The sequence below is a fragment of the Zootoca vivipara genome, chromosome 6 (genome assembly GCF_963506605.1).
Source record: "Zootoca vivipara chromosome 6, rZooViv1.1, whole genome shotgun sequence".
In the NCBI taxonomy this organism is placed as follows: Eukaryota; Metazoa; Chordata; class Lepidosauria; order Squamata; family Lacertidae; genus Zootoca; species Zootoca vivipara.
In genome coordinates this window covers 22,460,004-22,484,840 of record NC_083281.1, presented here as the reverse complement: position 1 = coordinate 22,484,840, position 24,837 = coordinate 22,460,004, and the positions used below count along the sequence as shown (strand labels likewise).

Below are 24,837 nucleotides of genomic sequence, written 5' to 3'. Positions count from 1 at the left end.
CCAGGCAGACCTGTCAATCAGTGCTGTCAACCAACATCATGAAAACACTGTTTCCGCACGCTGTTCAGGTCTGATTTGTCAGAATCAGTACATCTGCAGTAGTAGGAACGGTATTCATGTAACCTATGCTGCCTTAGGTGCCCTAACTGGAAGAAAGGAAGGAGCGTTGAAGTGTGGGTGGGAACTGCAGCCTGTGATCAGTAGGGGAGAAACTGTCTGGGCCCACCAATCGCCTTTTAGTTTTATCTCTCCTTCATTTTTAAAGTCCCTCCCCGCAATCCTGAAGATGATAAACTTGTCCAAAAAGAAAGAGATTAAAGCAGAGTTTTCTCAGCATTCCAGTCGAAGCAACGCATCCTGCACCAAAGTTTCAATCCTCCAGTGTCGCAGCATGCCTGTGGCCCTACAGCAGAATGCCATCATTCAGCTGGGTTGAGTTTTTCTTTGCTTTACTTATAGAATGAGCAACTGAATTAAGCATATACTCAAAGAAGATTGATTACACTATTTGCAAGGAAAAGGGGGAATACAAGCATCAAAAACAAATAAAAGAACTGTACTAGCCAAAGGCCTCTTGGCAGGTTATAGAAAGTTTGGGGTTTTTTTATATATATATATACATGCCATGAATTAAAGACCTTGTGGTTCAAGGGAAGCACCTGGACTTTGAAACCCAGAGGGTGACCTAAGTAGGATATGCAGAGGACAGGGAAGACTCCTACATGGAGGTAATTTCAAACCCCCATCCCTAGGCTTATCTACTGCTCCATGAATTGGCCACCTACCCACCCTTTGTGCAAGAAAGTAATAATAGCAGCCGCCACAACTACTACTACTACTGCTACTACTAGACAGTCCTGCAGCATTTACGCCAAGCGTAGTATTCACAATTAGCAGATACCACCACCTTCACCCGTCGCATAAGGTACACAGCACAGCCCACCACCCCACTCCCAATTAACTAACCTTACTGGCTGGCTGGCTGCCGTTCTGCACCGGGACGGGGAAAGGTGGGGTCACCAGAGGCAGCTGGGTGGCAGTGGAGGTGCGCACCGTCACCTGTGGGGGTGCCATGGGCACCAAGACCTTGCCTTGTACCTGGAGCCCAGCAGGGGGCACCACCTGCCCAGACACGAGGTGGGTTGAAGTGCCGGGAGATGGAGCTTGAACTGGAGACACTGATTGAACTGGGGGGGGGGGAGAGAGAGAGAGAGAGAGAGAGAGAGAGAGAGAGAGAGAGAGAGAGAGAGAGAGGAGAGGGGCACACAACAAGGTCAGTTTGCGGATCTCATAAAGCCCAGCATCTGAGTGGAGCTACTAAGGTACCAACATCTCATAAAGCACTGTTTCCCAACTTTGTGCCTCCAGCTGTTTTTGGACTACAATTCCCATCATTCCTGACCACTGGTCTTGCTAGCTAGGGATGATGGGAATTGTAGTCTCAAAACATCTGGAGGCACAAGGTTGGGAAACACTGTCATAAAGGATGTTGCAGAGCTGGGAAAAGGTGCATGACAGGGCAACTACCGGGAGGACAAAAGCACCTCTCCCTACGAGGAAAGCTATGTTTGGGGATTCTCAAGTTTGGAAGATCGATCAAGGATTACGTAATTCTACTGTTTACCTGCAATATCGCCTTACCCTGTATGCGGCCGCCCAACCACTTTAATCCACAGAACTGGCACCGTGACAGAGGCCACGTAATGCTTGCTTCCCATTTGCAAGTAATAAAAATCTTCCAGGGTGGCAGCACTCCTACGGTGGAGCTCCCTGCCTGTTGGCATCAGGCAGGCACCTTCACCATAATCTTTAAAAGGGCAGCAGTTGGGGGAGGGGGTTAGACAAATTTATGGAGGGCAAAGGCTATCAGGGGCTACTAGCTGTGTCAGCCACATATTACACATGTTTCTGGAGAGGCCAATTGACCTCATGCCTTGCACTGTGGGCTCCCCAAAGGCACATGGCTCTCGCCATGGAAAACGGGATACTGGACTAGACAGGGCCCTGGCCCAATGCAGCACGGCTCTTCTTGGCTTTTTTACACCAGGGAGAGCCAATGTGCATATTCTTGTTGGCCGGCCTCCTCTTGCTTGCCCAGGGACCGGAAGTGAACTCTGCCGTACAAAACGGTGACCCACGCCGTCACCACTAACAGGTAGGTGAGCTCTGTTAACACAGAAGTGGCAGGAGCAGCCAGAATCTGGTGCTTCTAAAATGTGTAAAGCTTTGGGGCGCAGTGACACTCCAGGGATGAGGGATCCATTAATGAAAATTCATCTCTTTCTGCACTCCATCATGGGGCATGGATAACCTAGCCAGGAAGCATCCTCAACCAGTCTTAGGAATTACAGAGAGACTAGGCAGGCTGAGGTCTAAACCTCTGATGTGATGCAATTATCTTTTTTAAAAAAATAAAATAAAATCTTGGAATGGAGGGCTTATCAAGCAAAAAGGCCCATGCCCTTACCTTTGGGTGCTGAGGACATGACAGTGACATTGCTGTTGCCGCTTCCTGGAGCAGGCTGGATGATGGGGATGGCTTGGGGCGTGGCGATCACCTTCCCGTTGGCTGGCGGAAGAGTGAAATGGATGCTGGCAGCTCCAGGAGCACCCGCTCCCGCTTGCACCTTTCCCCCGGCCACCTGCAGCTGCTGAGGCAAGGTGGGCAGGATGTACTGCACCTGAGTGATGCCGCCCGCCTTGCCCGCTGCCCCTGAGAGGATGCCTTGAGGCTGCAGGATGCTGAGCGGCACTGGGCCGTTCTGCCCGCCCCCAGGCGGATTCTGCGTGATGAACTGCACCGAGGGCTGCTGTGCGATGGCGCCGGGGGGCAAGACAGTCACTGGAACGGCAGCCCCTCCCGCGCTGCCCGCTTGCCCGTAGCCTTGAGCTCCCACAAGAAGGTTGGTCACCACGCTGCCCTGGTTGGCAGGCCCCTTTCCCACAGCAGTCAAGCCTTGCCCAATGAGAGGGCCGGCTACAAGGTGAGGCGACGTGGCTTGGATCCCGGGCATTGCCGAGGGCGGCTGAGTCTTCTTGTCGGCATAGAGGAGGCCGAGGCGCCCCACAGAAATCCCTTCCGCCTTCGTGGCCCCCTCCGAGGGAGGGGGGCTGAGCAGTGGGAGCCCCTCCCCTGACCCGCGCGGGAAGGGCTTGCTGGCGATGGGCACCGGGGTGCTGCTAACCGGCTTAACCACGTTGGTGACGACGGTGGAGGCCGTGCGGACCAGGCTGGGCGCACCGCTGTAGCCAATCACTCCCACATTCGGGGCGCTCATGGATGGGGCCGTCACCAGCACAGTGCCAGAGGACAAGCGGGCAGAATCGGAGAGCACCACGGCCTGAAACATTCCACCAGGCGGAGAGATGACTGAATGAGATGGGACAGCCAGGGGGGCCATCCCAGACTCCGTGGCTGCTGCCTGGGAGCCCCCTCCAGCACTGTCTGCCCGCTTCCGCCGGTAAGAGGCCACTGCCGATTCGAAGCGTGGCTCCAGGCGCTTGGCTGGGGTGTTGTGAGGGCGGAGCCCTCCGCGGGAGTCTTGGGCCTTGAAGGTGCTGGGTGCCAGCTGGAAGGAGCCGTACGTCTTGGGAGGGGGCTGCTGGTCGAGGCCGTGAGGAGGCGGGGTTGGCTCCAAGTCCAGAGGGGGCGGCGGGCGGCAGGGGGTGAAGGCACCAGAGGAAGGAGGCAGCGCAGCTGAGCGAATCACTGGGGAGAAGAGCTTCCGCCCAAAGTCCTGCGAGCAGATGGGGAAAGGGTTAGGAGGTTGCTGGAACGCCCGTGAGCAATCTCCTCCACAGCGCTGCTTTCATACTCTTCCTTACAGCATCACCAGTCCTGCATTGCAGGGGGTTGGACTAGATGACCATCGGGAACCCTTGCAGCTCTACAATTCTAAGTCCCAAAAGAGGAATGATTTCTGAACCAGAACAGTTCGCCTTTTGAATCTCACTTCCGCCAAGAGGGCAGCAAAGTCCTCCCCTCTCGGCTCCAGCCCCTTGCCTGCAAAGGACTGTGCTTGTGTTTGCTCATCTCAACACAAAACATTAATTAAAAACCTCTAAAGACACCATGCCAAAAGCCAGGAGTTTAGCTTGCCACAAGGAAGACGCATGTGGTGCTTTGAACACTCTAAAGCAGGCATGTCAAACCTGCGGCCCTCCAGATGTTTTGGACTACAATTCCCATCTTCCCCAACCACTGGTCCTGCTAGCTAGGGATCATGGGAGTTGTAGGCCAAAACATCTGGAGGGCCGCAGGTTTGACATGCCTGCTCTAAAGCATCCCACTACCAGACCGCCCCCTCCAAAAAAAGCAAAGATTCCTCTCTCGTTGCCACAACCTCTTTATGTTGCAAGGGTGATACTCCCCGGAAGTTGCACCCTTATTCCTTTACTTCCAGCCTACTCACCTTGTTGTCGGATTCATCCCCCAAGGACCCCTCGCTGTCGCTGTCCGTCACTCGTTCCTTGCATTTGAGGTCAACATCAGCAGGGTTGAACCCATCCTCAGCTGTAAGAGGGCAGAAGCATGAGTCAGCAAGACACCTGACCACCTCGAAACATCCCTCACTCCCTTTCCAAAACTCTCCTGGAGGGGCAGAGATTTTTATCTGAGAGAGATAGGATTACTGCAAATCAGCAAATTCACTTACTGCAAGTACAGGCAAAATGCGGAGGGTTTATTTTTATTTTTTTGCGGGGAAAGGTGTGTGTGTGTGTTAGAAATTATAGCTGCTGTCCCCTGGAAGAGATCTAAATTAGGGGCGCTCAGAGTGAAGAAGGGAGCTGAGTAATCGGAGGAAAAGAAGGTGCTGGTAGTGGGCCAATAACCAGGGTACAATGAAACACTGCGCAGGAGGGAAAACAAGAGGCAGAAATGTCCATCTCTTTACCTGCCCGCAGCCCAACTTTGAAGCAGAGCAATCTGGCTTCTGGTGCATTCAGAGAATCTTATTCAGTAAATAATCAAGACTGCATTTAAATGCAGATTAGTTACCTTTTAATGCCAGTACGCACCACCACGTTCACAATCTAAAAAGCAAGTAGCATCAAGAATGGGACTATCCCACTCCTGTAATAAATGCCTCTTGGCTAAAGTAGGGATTAGGAAGACACGTTATACAGAATCAGACCACTGGCCTCATCTACCTCAATACTGTGTGCAGTAACTGGCTGTCAGATGTTCTCCAGGGTGCCAAGCAGGAGTCTACCTGGAAATGTCAATGATTAAGCCTGGGGGTCTTTTGCATGCAGGTCACTTGGCTCTACCTCAGAGACCATCCAGCCTCAATAAAGCAGCACAGCAAACTGCCTCGATCTGCATTCTATCCCATATGACGGATTGTGTGCAAGGGAATCAGGACATAGAGGTGCTTGTTTGAGAGAAGCTTATTCCACATAAACTAATGCAGGCTACGGTGATCTTCTGTGGTACAGAAAACACTTTTTAAAATAAATAAATGGGGAAGTCTGAGCCATTGTGGTTATGGGAGTAAGACTGGATCTAGACTGCAATATGGAATGGCACATGGGAGCAGATTCCACGCTCCCCAGAAGGGCGTCATCACTCCACTCCTCTGCCCTCACTTTGCACCCCCTCCCGCCACCAATATTTTGAATTTTATCCCTCTTTCTTCCCTTCTGTGGTGCAATTTGGTGAGTACATCAGCTTGCCTAAAGCTACTGTTTGAAAAGAGGTGGCTGCTTCCACTGCTGAATTGAGCTTGTGTCTAGAAGAGGAAATTCCATTCATTTATTTGAGCTAATAAAATTTGAACGGTTTCGGTAGAGGGGAACATTTGTTTAGCTTACAGTGTAATAGCACAGCGTGTCACTGCAGGTAAAGAACAGTCGGTGTTGCACTGTGACCGAAGTAAATTAAAGGTCCTCTTTATTGGCAAGACTGTATAAATCGGGAGGAGGGAAAAAACACGGTGGAATCATAGAATCGTATTGTTCGAAGGGACCCTGAGGATCATCTAGTAGGAATATGGGATCAAACCTGCAAACATTGGCGTTATCAGCACCATGCTCTAGCAAACTGAGCTATCCAGGCATTCAGTACGGCCACACTATTCTGCAATCTGCATAAATCGTGCTAATGAGCGCATATATTGACTTGGTTTGCATATTTTCACTCTGCTTCTCTCCCAATCATGGAAAGGGAGAAAGTGTTGTGCAAGGCACTGAAGCCCTAGAGATCTTACTAACTTTCTCTACCTCTTCAGCTTCTGAGAGGGCAGCATCTGGGAGACAGTCCACCAGCCCATCTTTGCAGTCTTAAATGTTAGAAGCTTAAGGAATTCTGAAGATGCTAAATCCCAATTTCCCAGTACCATTTTCCATGTCCACAAACTACAATCTCAGAATACATAGAGAAAAAGGACACCCCCATAGATAATGGAAGAGTAGCCATTTCTTCATCCTTGCACTACATTATTTGTGCAGCAAATCACAAGGTATTTCACAAAAACCTAACTCTTTCTTAAATCCATGGGGGTCACAGCCTTTCCAGTCCCACCCAATCAACTTTAGCATTGTAGAAATGAGAGTCAAAGATAACTTAGGGGGCCCAGCTTCTTCGCCTCTACAAGCTCCCAGAAACTGCAGAAAATCCTGCCTCCTTGGCTTCACTGAATTTTACCAGATGTAACATCATTTGATAACAGATGAAGTACAAGGTTTGTGTGGCACATGGTGGATTTGCATGAATTTGGGTTTGCAGGATGACAAACTGGGCTCCCACCGCCCCAGAAAGCCACTTTAAGGCATGCCTTGCTAGTCCCAAACTAGGGGTGCCTATAACGCAGTGCTGAATAACCTCTAGTCTGCCGGGGCAAACAGATCTCCTAGCAAGAGTTGGGTCGGTGGATAGGTAAGAATATAGGGACACTGATATTTATGGCACAAGAGCAGCATCAAGGCCATACAGGACCACATGCTATTCTTGTTGCAGATGTGAGGGCAACAGTTAGCAGACCAGCAAGACTATTCCCAAAACAGTGCAGGTCTTATTGCTGAAAATCAGTCCTCTAGCTTTCAACTTAAATTTAATGCTGAACTATTAGTTCACAGTGTGCATCAAGTTCTTGAAACCACAGCATTTATTTAACATGTCATCTTCCTCACCTCCAATGTATTTGCAATGTTCCTCATCCTTTGGTTTATGAGGGGGGCAGCCATGCAGGAATTTAGGGCAACAAGTTTAAATACTCTAAGCTCCGTGTGGTTCAGGGATAAGCGAAAGCGTTGTGCTAACATTTTGGGCAGGGACTCCTTACCAATGACGTCGTCATCACCCTCCTCTTCACAGATGACCATTCGCTCCTCGTCGCTGGTCATGTCCTCGCTGGTTGTGCGCTGGGAACGGGAGGCACGGGAGGGGTGCAGGTGCAAGGAGTGCCTGGGGCCTTCACCTGGGGTTGCAAATGGGGATCCCGAAGGGCCCAGCCCCCCGAACTGCCCTTTCCCACTGACATACAGAGACTGTCCTGAGCGCATCTGGAACAGAATAGTGTCATCTGTTAGAGCCTCCCATCTCCCAGAGCAACAAGGCAATCCTTGACCTGCAACCTGAAGGATTTTTGTCAGGTCAGACTTCAGCTGAAAGAAGGAACTGTGTGGCAAAACAAAAGACAAGGAAGCCCCAGAACTAGTGTAGGCCAGAAAAGGCTATGTGTGGTACCACAACACCCTTTACAAGCTCCCAAGTCAGGGTACGTGTCTGAGTGACACTGCCTTTGCCTTGCACTCTTTCTTGTGTGTGTGCACATGTGAGCTGGGTTTGCAGCAAGCAATGATCCCTTCTCCTCCCTCCTTCCCAAAGCCTCAATTCCCCTGGAACTGATCAGAGCCCAGATTCTCCATGACTTCCTACTGCCCCGCCCCTCACCGCCAAAACCCAAAAGTATGCCAACATACCTGGGTGAGCTCCTGCAGCACCTGGCTGTCATGGTTGCTCTCCATCCCATGCACCCCACTGTGGGAGAAGGCCCGTGGACGCTGTGCGCCAGGCCCTGCCGAGGGCAGGATCCGCTCCCCATGGCCGTGGCCAGATCCTACCATGCCTGCCTTGCCCTCTGGCCCCAGCAGCACCTGCATCTCGGAAGGGCCTGGTGGGGAAGCAGAGAGTGGTAAGACAAAAAGGAGAGAGACTTAAAGCAAGGGGCTGGGGCAGGCGGGCGGGAGACAAGAAAGGAGCTCACCTCCTGGCACAGCAGCAGTACCCGTCTCAGACATGCTGCGCTCTCGGGTCTCCTTGGAGCATCCGCCTGGCCCCGAGGGCTTCACATCTGAGCTAGACTTTTTCCGATCTTTGTTACACCACTTCCAGTCAGGGTGTGCTTTGAAATGAGCTTCCTTCACCTGGTTTTTTTATGGGGTGGGGGTGGGAGAGAGAGAAAAGTCGAGAACAGAGAGAAATGAAGAAAAGATTCCCAGGCAACGTACCAGCTACTGAGGGGGAAAAGTGGGAATGGCTGTCGCAGACTCCACGCTGCAAAAGTTAAAACTACTGTGCAATGGAGATCTGAATCCCATCTAAAATGGGAAAAGAAACAAAGCAATACACCGGATCCATGGTCCCTTTAAAACTGCTGCTTCTGAGATTTTACTAGGCTTTACCTACATATTTTTCAAGCATATCTTGGCAACCTAAAGGCCGGAGACTTGCTTTTGTAATTACATGAAAGCAGATATTCCTCAGAAACTCAGGTCTGCAACCATACAACCTTGTGTACCTTTCCTGTACTCCTGAAAAGGTTACATACATACAGCCCTGGCTTTCACCATCAGGCCCTGCTTAACAGCATCACTCTTGGGAGACAGAATGCTGGATGAAAGGAGCCACTGATCTGACCCAGCCATGCTAGCTGCACTATAGGAGGCAACAGCACTTGCAGATAAGATGCCCGACTTGCTCTCCGTGTTACGCTCCCTAGGAGGTTGTACCTGGAAGGCCAGGTCGTGGTACTTCTGTTTCTCCTTGGGCCCCAGCGCGTACCACCACTCGCCTAGGATCTTGCTGACGGTACGGTTGTCTTGGTTGGGGTGCCGTTGGTGCACCAGGGCCCGGTGTCGCTTGCTGAAGATCATGAAAGCATTCATAGGCCGCCGAATGTGATCTTTTTCTCTCTGCAAAAAAAAAGGGGGGGGTGGGTGCAAAGAGCACCAAAGCCACCACTAAATTTATATTTTACCCAGGGTGAACTGTGAATACTGGTGGAGCATTCCACAGCTGAATGAGGAGAAGGGTGGCTGAGGAATATAGGCGAGAGAGAGAGAGAGAGACAGAGACAGAGAGAGACAGAGAGAGAGGAGAGATGACAGAAAAAGATCCCTCACCTTGTTAGGACTGCGCCCATCCTTCTCGGAAGATGAATCTCGGTCTTTGGGCAGAGCACTCAATGACTGGGTACGACGCTTGCCCGGCAGCAGTGGGAGTTGCATCTCAGAAGGTACAACAGACAGGAACCTACAGAAGGAGGTTCAATTTCACCATCTTCTCCAAACTATTCCCAGCACCGGCACCTCACCCAGGTCTCCTGACATCCTCCTTCAACTTGACCATGCTCCCCGTTCCCTCTCTGTTTTAGGGTTCTCTCCCAACTGCCTCATGCCGCTGCTCCACTGTGCTGCGGTCCCACCTATGTCATGGACTTATAGCTTGTGCAAGTTGCCCACAGCTATAAAACAGCTGTCTATCAGGCGGGGGGCGGCAGCTGTGACCTCGCAAGGCTGTTGGAAGGAGAAACGCAACAAAGCACGATGAAGCAGCCCCAGAAGGCAGCAGAACTCACGCATCGTCGTGATCACTCTCTGTCTCGCTGTCCAGGCGTGAGTGCCCTGGGACATCGTCTTCGTGCTGGGCTGGCCCTCCGCTCCCTCCAGGAGTTGCCGCTGAGGGCTGGGAAACTGGAGTTGGGCTGTCAGGGTGCGAAGTGTTTGGCCTCCCTGCTTCGACACCCGAAGACACGCCAGGGAGCTCATGGGCCACAGCAGCTGATTCTGGAGGTTCTGAAATGGAAAGCCTCGGGTGAGAATGAACAGCCATGTGCTCTTGCAGAGGAGGGCAAGGAGTTGCACGCATGCCCGGTCCTACCTGCTGGCCTGTCCCATAGCAGGAAGCCTTGGTGGAAATTCTGCACCCGCCCCCTTTATTCCCCTCGCCCCGCCCTGTGCACTTGCCTTTGTTCTGATTGGATGTAGACGGGTGGCTGACAGGCTGCTGGCCTTCTGTCGGCTGCACGGAGGAATCGGGCTGGCTGGGAGCCAGGAAGGGCACAAGGGAGTGCCATGGGAATACAGCCACAGACCGTGGCTCCACATTTGTCCACACTGGAAGGAACGGGAGAAGAAAGAAAGTGTTGCAACAGTCGGCTCAGGCCAGCAAGTAAAATAAAGGGAATAGGAGACTGAGAGGCGGGACTCCAGGGTTGAATCAATCCAAGTCTCCCTTCCTCCAGTTCCCTTTCTCTCTCATGCACACCTCTTAACAGCCTCATCCCAGTTGTGTTTCTGTCCTCAGTCCTAGCAGCCACAATCTGTGCCATGCCTTATCACTAGCTTCTAGGTCCCTGGGGGGTGGGAGAGATTTTCTCCTTTGCCTGCCAGGAAGCAACACCCCCCCCTCTCCTCCGCCCTTCCCAGCTGGAAACCAGGCAAAGGAATTTTACAGCTGCAGGAGGGGAAGGGAAGGGGAGGGAAGGGGTGAGGGGCCCAGCTCACTCAGACTCCCACGCTTGCTGGGGCAGCCAAGCTACTTGGCTCCATCCCAGCCAGAGCGCTTGAGAGCATCCTCAGGAGCTCAGGCTATGTGGGGCAAGGGAAGCCAAACGCGCCCCAGGGTTGTGCCCCCAGGAGAAGAAGGTCCTCCCCATCTAGAAAGAAGTGTCCATAGACATCAGCACTGCCCCCCATTAGAAGCTATTCCTTGAAGGTGGAAGTGATCTGCTTGCACTGGCTCTCCCTCCCATCACTTCCTGCTGCCCCTATATCAGGCTAAGCAAGACTTCCTTCTTGGGGTTCCAAGAAAAGGCTATTATTGCGTAGGAGAGACCGACCTGAGCTGGCTTGCATGTGTTTGCGTATGCGTGTGCACACACAATCAAATTGGCAGCATCTGTACTTCCTGGTTCTACGACACCCAAAAAACAAACCGCATATGCAACACCAGTAAGCCCAAAACATTGTGTAAACACCTCTAGGGGACACTCTCAGCTCTACGGCGCGTGGACCCACAGTGTCCACTATAGGTTAAGACAAGTGTGACTAAACCAGAGCGTTGCACCACTGCAACAAACCACATCATGTGTTGTTGTTTTTTACAGGAAACAACCCAGGACACATTGCAGGGCTGCCTAGATCAACTTCAGTCATACAGTGGCTGCAGCAGGGCTCTCTGTTTCAGCATCAAACACACAATTAGTGCCACCTCTACCACCATCCCAGGAACAGCCTCTACAAAACACAGCTGACATGCATAACTGGAAAACTACATGCTAATCAGCTGTGCACAAAGATGCCTCAGGCTTAATTCTGTGGAGTGAGTAGTGTTGATTCTAAACAACAGCACAAATTTACAGCACAACCTAACATACTTTATGCTACCCTCATCCTTGTGAAGCAACTGCTGCTTTGGATCACCTGCGTTCTTAATTCATACTTAGTTTTGACTATACTTTGGTGGAATACACAGAAGGCCGCAGGTTTGATCCCTGGCATCCCCGGCTAAAAGGGTCAGGTTGGGAAATGCCTCTACCTGATGCCCTGGGATGCTGCTGCCAGCCAAAGTAGGCAATGCTGAGCCAGATGGACAATCTGTCCTGGTATATAAAGTTTCCCATGTTCCTGTATTGCTCATCATTCCTTTGCAGGCTGGGGCCTTTCAATTTTATTTGGATTTTACTTATGGTTTGGGATTTTTAAAAAATTGGATGTACTTGTTTGATAAGAAGAATGCTAAAATCATAATAGAACCGGGTGGTGGTGGTGTGCTCTGGTTTCCAGAAAGAAAGGGATAGTTCTATTCCCACTGCTGAGCCCCTTTCCCATCATTCCTCTCTCTCTTCCTTCCTTTGCATCCCCTGATGGATCAGTCACATCGCTCCTGTGCCTGCATGTAAAGTTAACTCAATTATTAAAAGCACTCAGCGCATCGTGGTTGGACTATGCCGGGAAATGCTGGCTCAGTGGCTTCCTGTCCTCCGGCTGGTGACCACATCCCTATGCAAAGGGGGAGGATGAGAAGGGAGGGGGGCGACAGCAGAAGGAAGGGCATGTAATAGTAAGACCCTCCCTCGGGTTTCAGCAAAGCAACAAGGCTCTTAAAATGTCATGACTGTAGGCTGCCCCCACCTATCCACCCCCAAGTAAAGATTACTGATTTAGCTTCCAAGATTGAAGCCGCTGTCCATCGTGAAAAACTACAACACACGTGACAAAGAAAGTACAGACACATCGGGAAGGGGCTCGTCTCTGCACCATGTGGAATCCTGGCATCCCTTGTCCTTCCCTGACCCCCAAGATGCCTCCCCCCCCCAGCATCAAACACAAAACAGGACAAAAAATCCAGTTTCCAATTTTGCCATAAACCAACCGCAAGCCCACCACCATTCTCTAAGCATCAATTTCTCATCTACAGAGGTTGAGACAAGCAAGCAAGTTCACAGAGCTGGCATGGATGCAAGACATGGCATGCAAATTAAAAGAACTGAAAGCATGAAAACAGCAACACATGGAATCTTTCTCCAATCACCTTTTCACAGAGGATGCTAATAAAGGGGTGGGGACGAGAGGGAAGGAGTGCCCATAGGGAGGGGCTTCAGACAAAACAGGGTGCCCAGCTGTAAACTCAGTTAGGGTTGCCACCTTTACCACAGGCTGCTGTGTCTTTTTACTGCATCCAGAAATGCTGAAAAAAATGCTGCTGTTCTGTCACTTGCAACATCTCCAACTCCCCCCAAAAAGTTCACCTGAGTGCCAAGCTGCTGCTAGCATAATGGACCACAAAACACAATACTGCAAATTCAAATATCCCAACATTTGCTCCTTGTCTTAAGACAAGGAATAGAAATAATAGCCACAGAAGGGGGAGAGGGAAACTTTGAATACCATTCCATATCTGCAGCCAACTGACCTCCTGAGCTTAAAAGGGGCCTATGTGAATGAAATGGAAATATCAACGAACCCACGCCCCCTTCCATCCTGCAGATTTCATCTCTACAGTCTTAGTATGAAATGGAAGACACCCTCAATCTCTTGCGACACAAGAAAGGTTAAAGGTCAGCTTCAGGTCAACTATATCTTCCAAATCACCTATCTTTCCAGCATGAAGAGAGTAAGAGAGAAGACCAAGGCGTGCCTTGCATGTCTCCATAGACAAACAAATCCAACTTTCAGAATTACCACTCTGCAACCCAGAATTCACTGACCGAACATGCCTAGCCCCCTGTGTGGCAGAGGGGGCAATGCTGACGGGGGTCTTTCTGTGGAAAACATCCCAAGGCGTGTTGAGCCGTTGTCCTGAGGGCAGGTGGACCACATGTCTCTCAGCTGCCCAGTCCGGAGAGCATTCTCCCCCTGCCCTTGCCCTGGGGAGGGAGGCGTGGGGCTGGTCTCTTTAACAGGCCTACTGAAGTCTGCAGCTTTGGGTGTGCGCTGGGTCAGCAAGCCAGTTCACCTCCACGGCAGAGGGCCACCTTAGAAAGTCCCATGCGGGGCGAAGGCCAGCTGGATGTCAACAGTCTGAAGGCTCACCACCGCACTGCCGCCCATGTACAACAGCAGCAGCAGGAGGGGCAACACTCTTCTCCTACGGCCTGCTCTGGTCCTCCTCACAGGCGCAGTAGCGTGTCCGGCAGTCGGCATGGGGTAAGTTAGGAAACATCTCAGGGTGGGGGAGCAGAAGGAGGCGAGGTAGGTAGCCGTGTGACGGTGGCATGTGTGTGTGTGCACCCATGTGCAAAGCCGGCTGCTCTGGCAGTGTGTGCAAAAAGAGAGGGGCGTGTGGGTCCAGCAGTGTTGAGAGGAAGGTGATGGTGGGAGAGAAAGAGAGGGAGGGAGGGAAGGAAGGAAGGAAATACAGGCTGCTTTGAGGTGCAGTTTCTAGAGGTGGGTGTGTGCGAGTATGCAAGGGCACTTTAGCAGCAGCAGCCCCTCAGCGATGAAAGCGGGAGGGTAGGAAGGAGAGGGGGCGGATGGGGGGCGGAGAGAGAGAGCGCCCACACCGCCTGCCCCGATCCCCGGCCAGAGGCTGTCGCCTGGCAGGATTACGGTGTGCGCGCATTGGGAAGGCAGGAAGAGACCGGGGGGGGGAAGGGGAGGGGGGAGAGGTCGCGAGTTGTCTGCCTATTCCCGTCTGTCCGCCTCCCCTTCCTCCTCCTCCTCGCAGCTACTGTCGGCGACAGGCGGGCGGTTGCTTGTCGCGGAGCGTCTTGACGGAGACGGAGGGAGGAGGCTGCTGTCGCTGCTGCTGCTGCTCCGCCTGTCGCGCCGTCCCCTCCGGTTGTAACGTTGTAACCAAACACCATTCACTGCCTGCCCGCCTCCTCCCTCTCCCGGCCGCTCTGGGCTACGAACAAGGGCGGCCCCCTCGCCCGAACCGCCCTCCTCTCGCTCTCCTCGCCCGCTCCCTCCTCCTCACTCACTCACTCGCTCTCTCTCTCTCTCTCTCTCACACACACACACATACACTCTCACAGACTGCCGTCGTCACGCATGCCCAATTAGCCCCCGCCGCGCCATTGGCTGCCGCCGCGCTGGGTCATTCACATGCAAATGAGCACCCCTCCCTGCCGCACGCACCGCGGCCGCCCATTGGCCGCCCCTGGAATGTCAGTCATATGCAAATCCGCGAGTCGCCGCGCGGGTGGTGGTGGGGGTGAAGGAACGGATCGCGGGGCGGGCGGGAGAGAGGGGGGGTGAAAGGGATTCCCATTGGCCGTGGTTTACTACCAGTCGCGTTCTCCTCCTCTTCTTCTCCCGCCTCCCGCCGCTCCCCCCCCCCGTCTTCTCTCTTGTACTCTACCGCCGCCTCAGGCCCGCCCGTCGGAACCCAGGGAAAGAGGGAGAGACCACGCCCGGGGAGAGGGGGGGGGGAACGGAGGAGAGAAAAAGGGAGGCGAAGTGAGGGAAGAGGGGGCAAGAGAGGCGTGATAAGGGGGGCAGGGGAAGGATGGGTGTCGGGGGGGGGGTCGCGAGAAGGCGGGAAAGGCCGGAGGGGGTAGAAGGGTATGGAAATGAGGGTGAGGGCAAGGGGGAAATGAGAGTAGGGGGCATAGGGAGGAAGGGTGAGGAAAATAAGGGTGAGGGCTTAGGGGGAAGCGGGAGACGAGGGGCAATAAAAGGTAAGATAAGGGGGCAGGGATGGGCAGGAAGTAGTGACGGGGCCAACCAGGTCAAGAGTAAGAAAAAAGAGGAAACAAATAGGGCTGGTGCAGTTTTGTTTTGTTTTTAAGACAAAGCAAAGTAGGGGGGGATATTAAGGAAAGCTGTGCAAGTTTTGTGGTGTTTCGTCCCCGTCCCCGCTTATTGACTCAGCGCACAAAGGTCTCTAGGACCTGGGAGAGACCAGGGTTCAAATCCTTGCTCAAGAGGTGAAGCTGGCTGGGCCTGACCTTGGACCAGTCACCACCTCTGAGCCTGGGCTACCTCCTAGGGTTGTTGTGAACTTGTGGCTTGTGGGGATTAAATGAAGGATGGGAGGGGGGGGAGAACCAGGTACCCTACCTTGATCTCCTTGGGGAGAAAGGTGGAGTGTAAATGCAGTGCATACATGCCCCTTCCCCACCCACTTTGTGCCCATGTGGGCACCCGCTTGGATCATGCTCACTCCTGTGGCCACACATGCCCTGGCAGATGCCTGTGAGGGGGGCACCACATCGAATAGGTTCGCACGCAGAGACGTGGACACACACATACACATCAGCATACCCTTGATAAAGCGCACACCTGGCTAGCTATACGCATGGACAGACCCACATGTGGGATTAAGTGCATCCTTGTGTAACACCTGAATGGGGCACATGGGTGCGAGCCCAGTTTAGCATGCAGGCTGATGGAGACCCGTTAAGATGAGTGCCTCACCGTCACGCTCCCAGATACATACGTGTCTCTATATTAAAGTCACTCCTATCATACTACTCACACATATGCACTGAAGCTGCTTCTGCTGGCAGGCAGCCCAGTGCGGCTGGGGATTAAGAGTTTGCAGCACAGACGCATTCCTGGGATAATCTATCCTCCCTGGGGCAGGGTGGCGGGAAAAAGGAGTGTGGGGGGGGGCAGAGAGGCAGTGAATCCTGAGTGTCGTGCACTCCAGGGCACCCCCCCCCTCCATGCCTCCTCTTCCACAGAGCTGCCTCCGCTTGCCTCCCTATGACTCACACTCGCCTCCCCCCTTAGCCCCTTCCCCTCCCTGACTACCACAGCCCCTTCCCCCGCAAGACTGACTCAATGCTGCCTCTGCTCACAGCTGGGGGTGGGTGGGTTGTAGCCAGCCTCTTTCCCCCAGCAGGCAGCCAATAGGCTATGAGGTGAAGTAAGGAGACACGTAGGAACACCCCCCCAATCTCTCTCACTCACTCACTCACTCACACACACACACACACACACTCACCCCAATACACAAGCACACACACTAGATCTGGGCACAAGGCCAGGCCTGGGCGAGGATCCCATTGTTGAGGGAATTGGGGGGGGGGTGAGAAGGAGAGGACACAAACACACCACTCCCAGCACGCACTGCCTTACGCCAAGGGCGGGTGGAGGGGAAGACTGACCATGACGCTGGGGCGCGGGGGGGGGGGCTCAGAAAAACAATTGCACAGAAAAAGCGCCACCCACGCTCACTCTGCAATGCTCACTCTGGAATCCACATCGACTCACATGCAGATAACTCATAGGAGCCTAGCCTTCCTCATGCTTCTGCCCTGACACAGCCACGCATTCTGCATGCAGACCCGCTGCCTCACGCAACGCAGGAGCCCGCAGCAGCATAACTTTTTGTCTGCAAACTCTGCAGCCCAAGGGCAACGCACACACTCGCCTTCTCTCTCTCCCCGCCCTCGAGTGCAACGGACATAAGGTAGCACAGAGGGAGGAAAACATGACAAGCCCCTTCCCTCCTCAGAAATTCGCAGAACAGGAGGCACATGACACTCAAAACTCAGATATACCACACCTCTCTCGGTGAATGACGGAAATCAGAGCTGTATTTTAAGTTTTGTACTTCACAGGTGGCTTGAAGGGAGGGGAGACTTACAGCGCACCATCCTGACCGTCTAAAAGGAATGCAGGGGGCCTCCAGATTAAATGGACCTAAGCGTTGGCCACTAGATCCCCAACGATCCATACTTCCTCCAAGGAGTTCAGGGCCACATAAAGGGAGCTATCCCAGAAACACTGAGCCTTTCTAGTTCTCATCCACATAAACGCAAGCAAGCAGCATTAGAAGTTTCACTGGTGTGTGACTTGCTTCTGCAGTGCCCACATGCACTCTCTGTAGAGAAATACTGTACATTCTGTCTCACACACAAGCTCATGTTCTGTGAGGACACAGGAACACACTGCTAGAAATGAAGGTCTCCTTTTCTCATGGGAAGATGAAGAATCATAGAGCTGGAAGGGACCCCGAGGGTCATCTGGTCCAACCCCCTGCAAAGCAAGAATCTCAACTAAAGCATCCATGGCAGATGGCCACCCAACCTCTGCTTAAAAACCTCCAAGGAAGGAGTCCACCATCTCTGGAGGGAGATGGGCTCAACTGGGATTGCCCTCCTCTTTCAAGGCGAATGTGCTTCTGGCTTAATTCCTGCCCTGCCCTGACTGAGGCTAAGCCGTCACTCAATGTGGTCATCCCATAGCCGGGCTAAACCACTTCAAGCCTAAAGATGCACATGACTCTCAATGCTCTTCCATACAAAAAAAGCATGCACTCCGCACAGAAAACTGAACCGGGGGGGGGGGGAGGGAGAAGGTGAGGCGAGAACCTTACTCCTCAACATGCTAGTAAACGGCATGAAGGGATATTGATCACAGTTATGCGGAAGATTATTCAATCATCTGAGTCACTGCCTGAGTCAAAAAATGGTACGACTCAGATACAGGTTGACCACCCCCAGTGACCACTAGCCATTAAACGTTTGTTGACCTAGTACTGTGTTGATACAAATACACCACCAGTCACTGTAGGGGAAAAGCTGCGTTCTTGTGCACACATGCAAAGCTGCGAAGAGGGCAACCGCATATGCCTGCTGCCATCTGTTCCCATCTGGATTTCCCACATAGCAGTAGGCTGTGTGCACACTCTGGCCCCTGCATGAGGAGTTTTGCATCCTGGCTGTATCTGGCTGTGTTACGTGTTATACAACTGGCTTGCTGGCTTGCTTTCAGCACTGTTGGGAGCACAATCATTTACCATACTAATATCCTGGCACTTTCCAGGGTGTAGGGAACATCCGGAATTGTGTAAGACCCCTAGCTAACAGGACCAGTGGTCGGGGAAGATGGGAATTGTAGTCCAAAACATCTGGAGGGCCAAAGTTTGGGGGGTGTAGGGAACATCCGGAATTGTGTAAGATCCCTAGCTAACAGGACCAGTGGTCGGGGAAGATGGGAATTGTAGTCCAAAACATCTGGAGGGTCAAAGTTTGGGGGTGCCTGCTCTAGGGTTTTGGGCAGGGGATCTTTCCCATAACCTGCTGCTACCTGATCCATTTTATTTTACCTGAGGATGTCAGTGGTTGCACCAAATACCTTCTTAGGTACAAAGCATGTTTTCCGGCACTGAACTATGGTTGGTCCTACTCCAAACATTGCAGAGAGCTGCATCAGAGAGCCAGAGCCTGCTGCATGTCTAATGCACATCGGAGTCCACATCCATCCCAGCCATGCTTTGCACGTTTATCATGGTGAGCATTGGTGGATCCAGGCTGGCTACTAAAGCGTGAAAAGCCTCTCAAACTCACACTGCAAGAACATCGGGGGGGGTTAGCCAGTGTGGTGTAGTGGTTAGAGCAGGGTTTCCCAAACTTGGGAATCCAGCTGTTTTTGGACTACCGTTCCCATCATCCCTGACTACTGGGTCCTGCTAGCTAAGGATGATGGGAGTTGTAGTCCACAACAAACTGGGTTAGAGTGTCCAGGACTAGGGCCTGAGAAACCAGGTTCAAATCCCCACTCAGCCATGAAGCTCATTGGGTGACCTTTGGCCACTTACTGTCTTCCAGTCTAGCCTACCTCATTTGGGGGGGGGGGGTGCCGCCTTGAGCTTCTTGGAGGAAAGGTGGGATATAAAATAAACAACAGCAGCAAAAAACAACAACAACAAAACCCCAAAATGTCTGACAGCCCTTTAAACACTAATGAATCTATTGTGGTATAAGCTTTCATGGATTACTGGATACAGTGGACTCTAGTCCACAAAAGGTCATACTCCAATAAATGGGTTAGTGTTTAAGATGCCACAGGATCGTTTTGTAGTTTCCCTCCCACATGCAAGTCTCCCAAGCTTGATCGCTTTCCACAGGATGATGGTTTCCTTTTATAAAAGCATAAGACAGGTGTGGAACGCCAGCTTGCAAGCATGAAATTTGCACTTTCAGAGGAAGTGCGAACATACCCAAGGTTTGCTCGAGCGACACGACTGTGCCATGGGAAAATCCGTACACGGTGCAATTGTGGAACACACGTGTGCATGCGATAGATATGCCCATGCACACAACTGTGCAAGCACGCCCACACTCAGTGCAAGTACACAAATAAACCCATCACATGTGAGGGTGTGGGAGTTAGGGAGCTGGCACTACTGCAGTACGCGCAAAATGCACCTAAGCCCCAAGCCATATGCACAAAAGTACAACTCCCCTAAATCTGGATCTGGTCTCTCCCGTTGCTGATAAAAATAGAGATGGGGCTCCGAGCAAGCAGCAGGGAGATGGTAGCCTTGGTTACCAGTTGCCGAGAGACAGCAAACTGCAGTTGTGGTGCTGCAGGGAGATGGAGACAGTGCCTTGGGAATGGGAGAAGCACATGCCACGCTCTACCTTACCTTGCATGCTCAAGTCCTCACCTCTGTCCCAGGCGTGCTCTTCCCTTCATATGTCCTAGCACCCCAGAGCAGGATGTGCACAGACCTGAACAACCATGAGCCACGGTGTCCTGGACACACAGAGCTCCAGAACCTGCCCGTCACCACTGCCAAAATGAGGGTCCCAGAAAGCAAACCTCAAATGTAACCGCCTGATCACTAGAGTCCCCAAAGGGTGTATCTAATTGGGTGCAGAAACCTGGCAAAGCATTCTTATCCACCCCAAAAGGTCTCTCACAGGTGTGAAAGGGATGGGCTCAGAGGCAGTGTTTGAAATTAGCCAGGTGCCAGGTGCATTTTGTGCCTGGCCTTCGACCACTTGCGACCAAGTGAAGATGCCTGGGTGCCAGAAATCTCCACCATCTGGAGATCAAGAATTGGATCTGGACTGTTTCCATCCACTAATACCTCACCCAGTTATATTTCATCTGCACAATCGGGATGAATTTCTGGAAACCAATAGTTTTTTCCTATGCAGCCTGAGCAGGAGCCATTAAGAGAAAGAGGTAGAATAAGCCAATATATACGTGGACTGTTCCTGGAGCAAGAGACTTTTCTTCTTTAAGTTCTCAAAGCTTTTAACTTAGCTCATCTGAACCAGCCAGATGCTTACCTGAGAATCAATCATAGTCAGTCCATCGTCTGGAAAATAAGACTTTAGAGCCATCTTGCCCAAAAATGGCAACTAGACGTTCTGTTTTGGCGACAGCAACCTTGGTTTAATGAGCAATTTGGAGTGTAGCTTATATATCTGAGTGTCTAACAACTCCTCAGAGGTAGCCAGTGGTATGGAGTTTGGGTCTCGCATTGTGATTTTGGTGACAGCAGCCACCAGGGGGAGAAAAGAGGTCTGTGAGGCTTCTTATGGTACAGTCGCTGGGGGGGCAAACTGCAGCCAGCCAGCCGTTCCGTGTATGTTCCTCTTTCTCCGCTCACTCGTGCAAGCGTCATGTGATGCTCCAGCAGTCTTGCACATGGATGATACACAAAACACAGACTGGTGTGCAATTGGTCGTTCGTTCCTATGGGTACCTGCAGTTATATTAATGGCAGATCCAAGTGAGAAGCCTTGTCCACACATGGATGGAAGGGCAAGTGTACTGGCACATCTGGACACGTCTTCAGACACGTCGCAAACTGCACCTACCTGCATGTGGGAATGAGTCCAATGTCTAATAAAGAAAAGTCATGTCTGAATTGGTCTCTTGGCTGCGGCAAATGCTTCAACCCAGGTGTCTCAGGGTGAAGAACGGGATGGTGCAGCAGGCGTGACTTGCTGCAATGAGGGAATCGGGGGGGGGGGGGAAGGTCACAGAGCAGCCTCCATATTCATTCTGCACACTAAAGCCCCATCTGCACTACCTATTTAAAGCAGCATCATTCTGGGAACTGTAGCTCTGTGAAAAGAATTGGGGTCTCCTAACCACCTTCAGTACCCTAAATAAACTACAGCATACATGAGTAGATATTTAACCCTTACCGAGACCTCTGGGGTAAAGATTACCCCAGTGGTGCACTTTTAGTTACAGAGTTTACACAGAAGTAGGCTGACAGCAAGGGATTCGGGGAAACCTGAACCAGAATTTCTTCCTTTGCATCAGGAAAAATTCAGTTCGCATCAGGAAACTTTCTTATGCCCTGGAGAGCAACCTAATTGAGCATGTTCGTTTTACCTATATTTAGTAAGCAAAGCTAAACCGTTGGAAACTGCCGCGCTTGCCTAGCATTATACTTGGAACCAGCATCACTCCGGTGTTGCTAATGCGCTTATGAAACAGAAAATTCTCTGTGGGGAAATAAAAGCGCTTTAAAATTGCAAGTTGGAGCCAACCGGGTTCTCCCTCAGAGTGGACCCACTGAAAATGGGCCCAAGGTAGTAATGGAATCATAGAGTTGGAAGGGATCCCAAGGGTCATTTAGGTCAACATCCTACAACACAGGACTCATTGCTAAAGCATCCCTGACAGATGGCTGTCTAACCTCTGCTTAAAAACCTCCAATGAAGGAGAGTCCACAAGTGTTACTGTCAAACAGCTGTTAGCAACAGAAAGTTCTTCCTAACGTTTAGTCGGAATCTCCTTTCTTGTAATTTGAATCCATTGGTCCAGGTCCTACCCTTCGGAGCAGCAGAAAGCAAGTTAGTCATGGTCATCAAATTCAATGAGTCTTCTCCTGAGCATGATTGACATTCGATACAGCCCTTTCCATTTTGGAAAATTTTTCACCCCACATTATTTGGCTACCACATAGTCCTTCCAAGATATTACTGTGCTGGTGGCAAACAATATCCCCAAAGTTCGCCCACTTACCATTTGCAGTTCTCTTTAAGAAAGTTTCGGACATGTCTATGTCTTACACACATATATGTACACATTCCGAGAAACACAACTGACTTTTACATTAGGGGTTTTTCTAATTCTCTCAAAAAATGTAACGTGTTGGGGTAAAAGATTTCTAAGAGAAAGTGACAGGCCTAAAAGCCTTCAAGGTGGTCTTCAAGTCTCCCAGCCATTAACCATATGTCACACAGCTCTTGGCATCATCTAAGCAGGTTAAAAGCAAGTTGATCTCAAACTGATCAAAACTAGCACTTAGCCAAACTGGTTGGTTGGTTGGCTGGTTGGTTGGTTAGTTAGATAGCCCACCTTTTCCCCAGAACAAAGACTCATGGTGGCTCACAAAAAAAAGTAAACTGGAGTTGGTAGCGTGAGACTCTTAATCTCAGAGTCGTGCGTTTGAGTAAAAGATTCCTGCATTGCAGAGGGTTGGACTAGGTTATCCTTGTGGTGCCTCCCAACTCTATAATTCTGAGTTCAGACTCCTGCTCCCAGCCTACATTAAAACCCTATTGCTGTTTTGATGTGGACAAGACTAGGGCAACTTCTTTAGGCAGATTCAAGCCAAGAAAGCAGTGCCAGTTCTAAATATCCAAGGCTTCTTTCAGTGACATAGGAACTGAAGAGCAGCCCTCCTGGATCAGGCCAAAGGCTGATCTAGTCCAGTATCCTGTTCTCACAGTGGCCAACCAGATGCTGATGAAAAGCCCGTGCGCAGGACACAAACACTACCACCTGGGAACGTGCTTACTTATTTTTGAACAAACTTGTTTTTCTAGATCAGGCTTATCCGGCTCACGACCCAACCAAGTCAAATGCAACCCACCAAATGTGTACAGAGATGCACAGGATGTCTGGCTAACCTGGCATTGTGGCCTGCTTGGGACTGCAAACGGTAATGAGTGTAACCTGGCAGGTGGTTCAAAAGCAGTGCGGGCCTGTTCTCCATTCCAGAGTGCACTGGGAAGCAAGTAGCAGAACATGAGAAATCTAGGGGGGGAATATCTAGAATACTGTAGGATCTCTCTTACACAGACACACACACAGACACACAGACACACAGACACACACACTCATAGAATCAAAGAAGCGTAGAGTTAGAAGGGACCCCCAAGGGTCCTCTAGTCCAACCCCCTGCAATGCAGGAGTCCTCCATAACAGATGACACTCCATCCCTTGCAGGAGCTGGGACAAAACTTGGAAGCTCTGTGTGCCTCTACCTCCGGGAGGAGGAGAGACTCTGTTTCGTCAAACATCCAGCCAGAACCAAAGGAGACCAAAGTTGAAATCCCAACTCAACCCTGGACAGACAGGGCTGCCGCTTTGAGGACATCACATACTCTCTCTGCTTCAGATTCCACAACTATCAAAGGGGACGATTAATGGCCTTGGGCCCAATCCAGCCAAGGCTCAGTGCGATTTCCAACGGGAGAGTTCTCCGCCTACTTAAAATCTCTCGTACTGAAAACAAAGATAGGAGTGCAAGGACTTTGCTGCTGGGTCGTGATGTAGGCTAGAGACAAATTCACAGAGGAAAAATATCTCAATGGCTATTAACTACAACAGTAATCACAAGGAGGAGGAGTCTGAATAGCAGTTGCCCGAAGGCAGGCAGGCAGGCAGGCAGCGGGGTGTGGGGCTCCTTGCCCCTTGTGCCCCTGCTTCCTGAAAAACACAACAAGAATCATAGAAGCATAGAGTTGGAAGAGACCACAAGGGCCATCCAGTCCAAGCCCCTGCCAAGCAGGAAACACCATCAAAGCATTCTTGACATATGCCTGTCAAGCCTCTGCTTAAAGACCTCCAAAGAAGGAGACTCCACCACACTCCTTGGTAGCAAATTCCACTGCCAAACAGCTCTTACTGTCAGGAAGTTCTTCCTAATGTTTAGGTGGAATCTTCTTTCTTGTAGTTTGAATCCATTGCTCCGTGTCCGCTTCTCTGGAGCAGCAGAAAACAACCCTTCTCCCTCCTCTATATGACATCCTTTTATATATTTGAACATGGCTATCATATCACCCCTTAACCTTCTCTTCTCCAGGCTAAACATACCCAGCTCCCTAAGCCCTAAGATACTGGGCTACAGTAGGAGTGGGGAGCATGAACAAGAGTGACCTATAAGGAAAGGCTGGAACAGCAAGAAAACTGCTGGCACATTTGCAAAGCTGAGCAGGGTCCAGTGCAGTTCCAAATTGGATAGGAGACCGTGTGTTGAGAGTCCTGCATTTGCAGGGGATTGGACTAGATGAACATTGGGATCGCTTCCAACTCTACTATGATTTGGGACTCTTTAGCAAAGAGAAAGGTAAAGAAGAAGTGCCATGATGGAAGTTTATAAAATTATGCCTGCCATGGAGAAAGTGGGGAGAGTTTTTTCTCCCACTAGAACTCGTTGATATCCAAGGAAGCTGA

General features: G+C 51.3%; 1 protein-coding gene across 4 annotated transcripts in view; it reads right to left on the bottom strand.

The window, feature by feature from the left end:
• CIC (capicua transcriptional repressor) overlaps positions 1-24,837 on the bottom strand; it is a 43,284-nt gene that overhangs the window by 8,504 nt on the left and 9,943 nt on the right. For all 4 annotated transcript variants that reach the window (XM_060275625.1, XM_060275624.1, XM_035117942.2 and 1 more), the window contains 10 exons: positions 10,189-10,338; positions 9,801-10,017; positions 9,346-9,475; positions 8,953-9,135; positions 8,208-8,367; positions 7,924-8,114; positions 7,284-7,503; positions 4,413-4,513; positions 2,468-3,737; positions 967-1,187 (listed from right to left, as the gene is read on the bottom strand). In XM_060275625.1, coding sequence (XP_060131608.1) covers positions 967-1,187; positions 2,468-3,737; positions 4,413-4,513; positions 7,284-7,503; positions 7,924-8,114; positions 8,208-8,367; positions 8,953-9,135; positions 9,346-9,475; positions 9,801-10,017; positions 10,189-10,338 — 2,843 coding nt within the window. The remainder of the gene's footprint in view (positions 1-966; positions 1,188-2,467; positions 3,738-4,412; positions 4,514-7,283; positions 7,504-7,923; positions 8,115-8,207; positions 8,368-8,952; positions 9,136-9,345; positions 9,476-9,800; positions 10,018-10,188; positions 10,339-24,837) is intronic.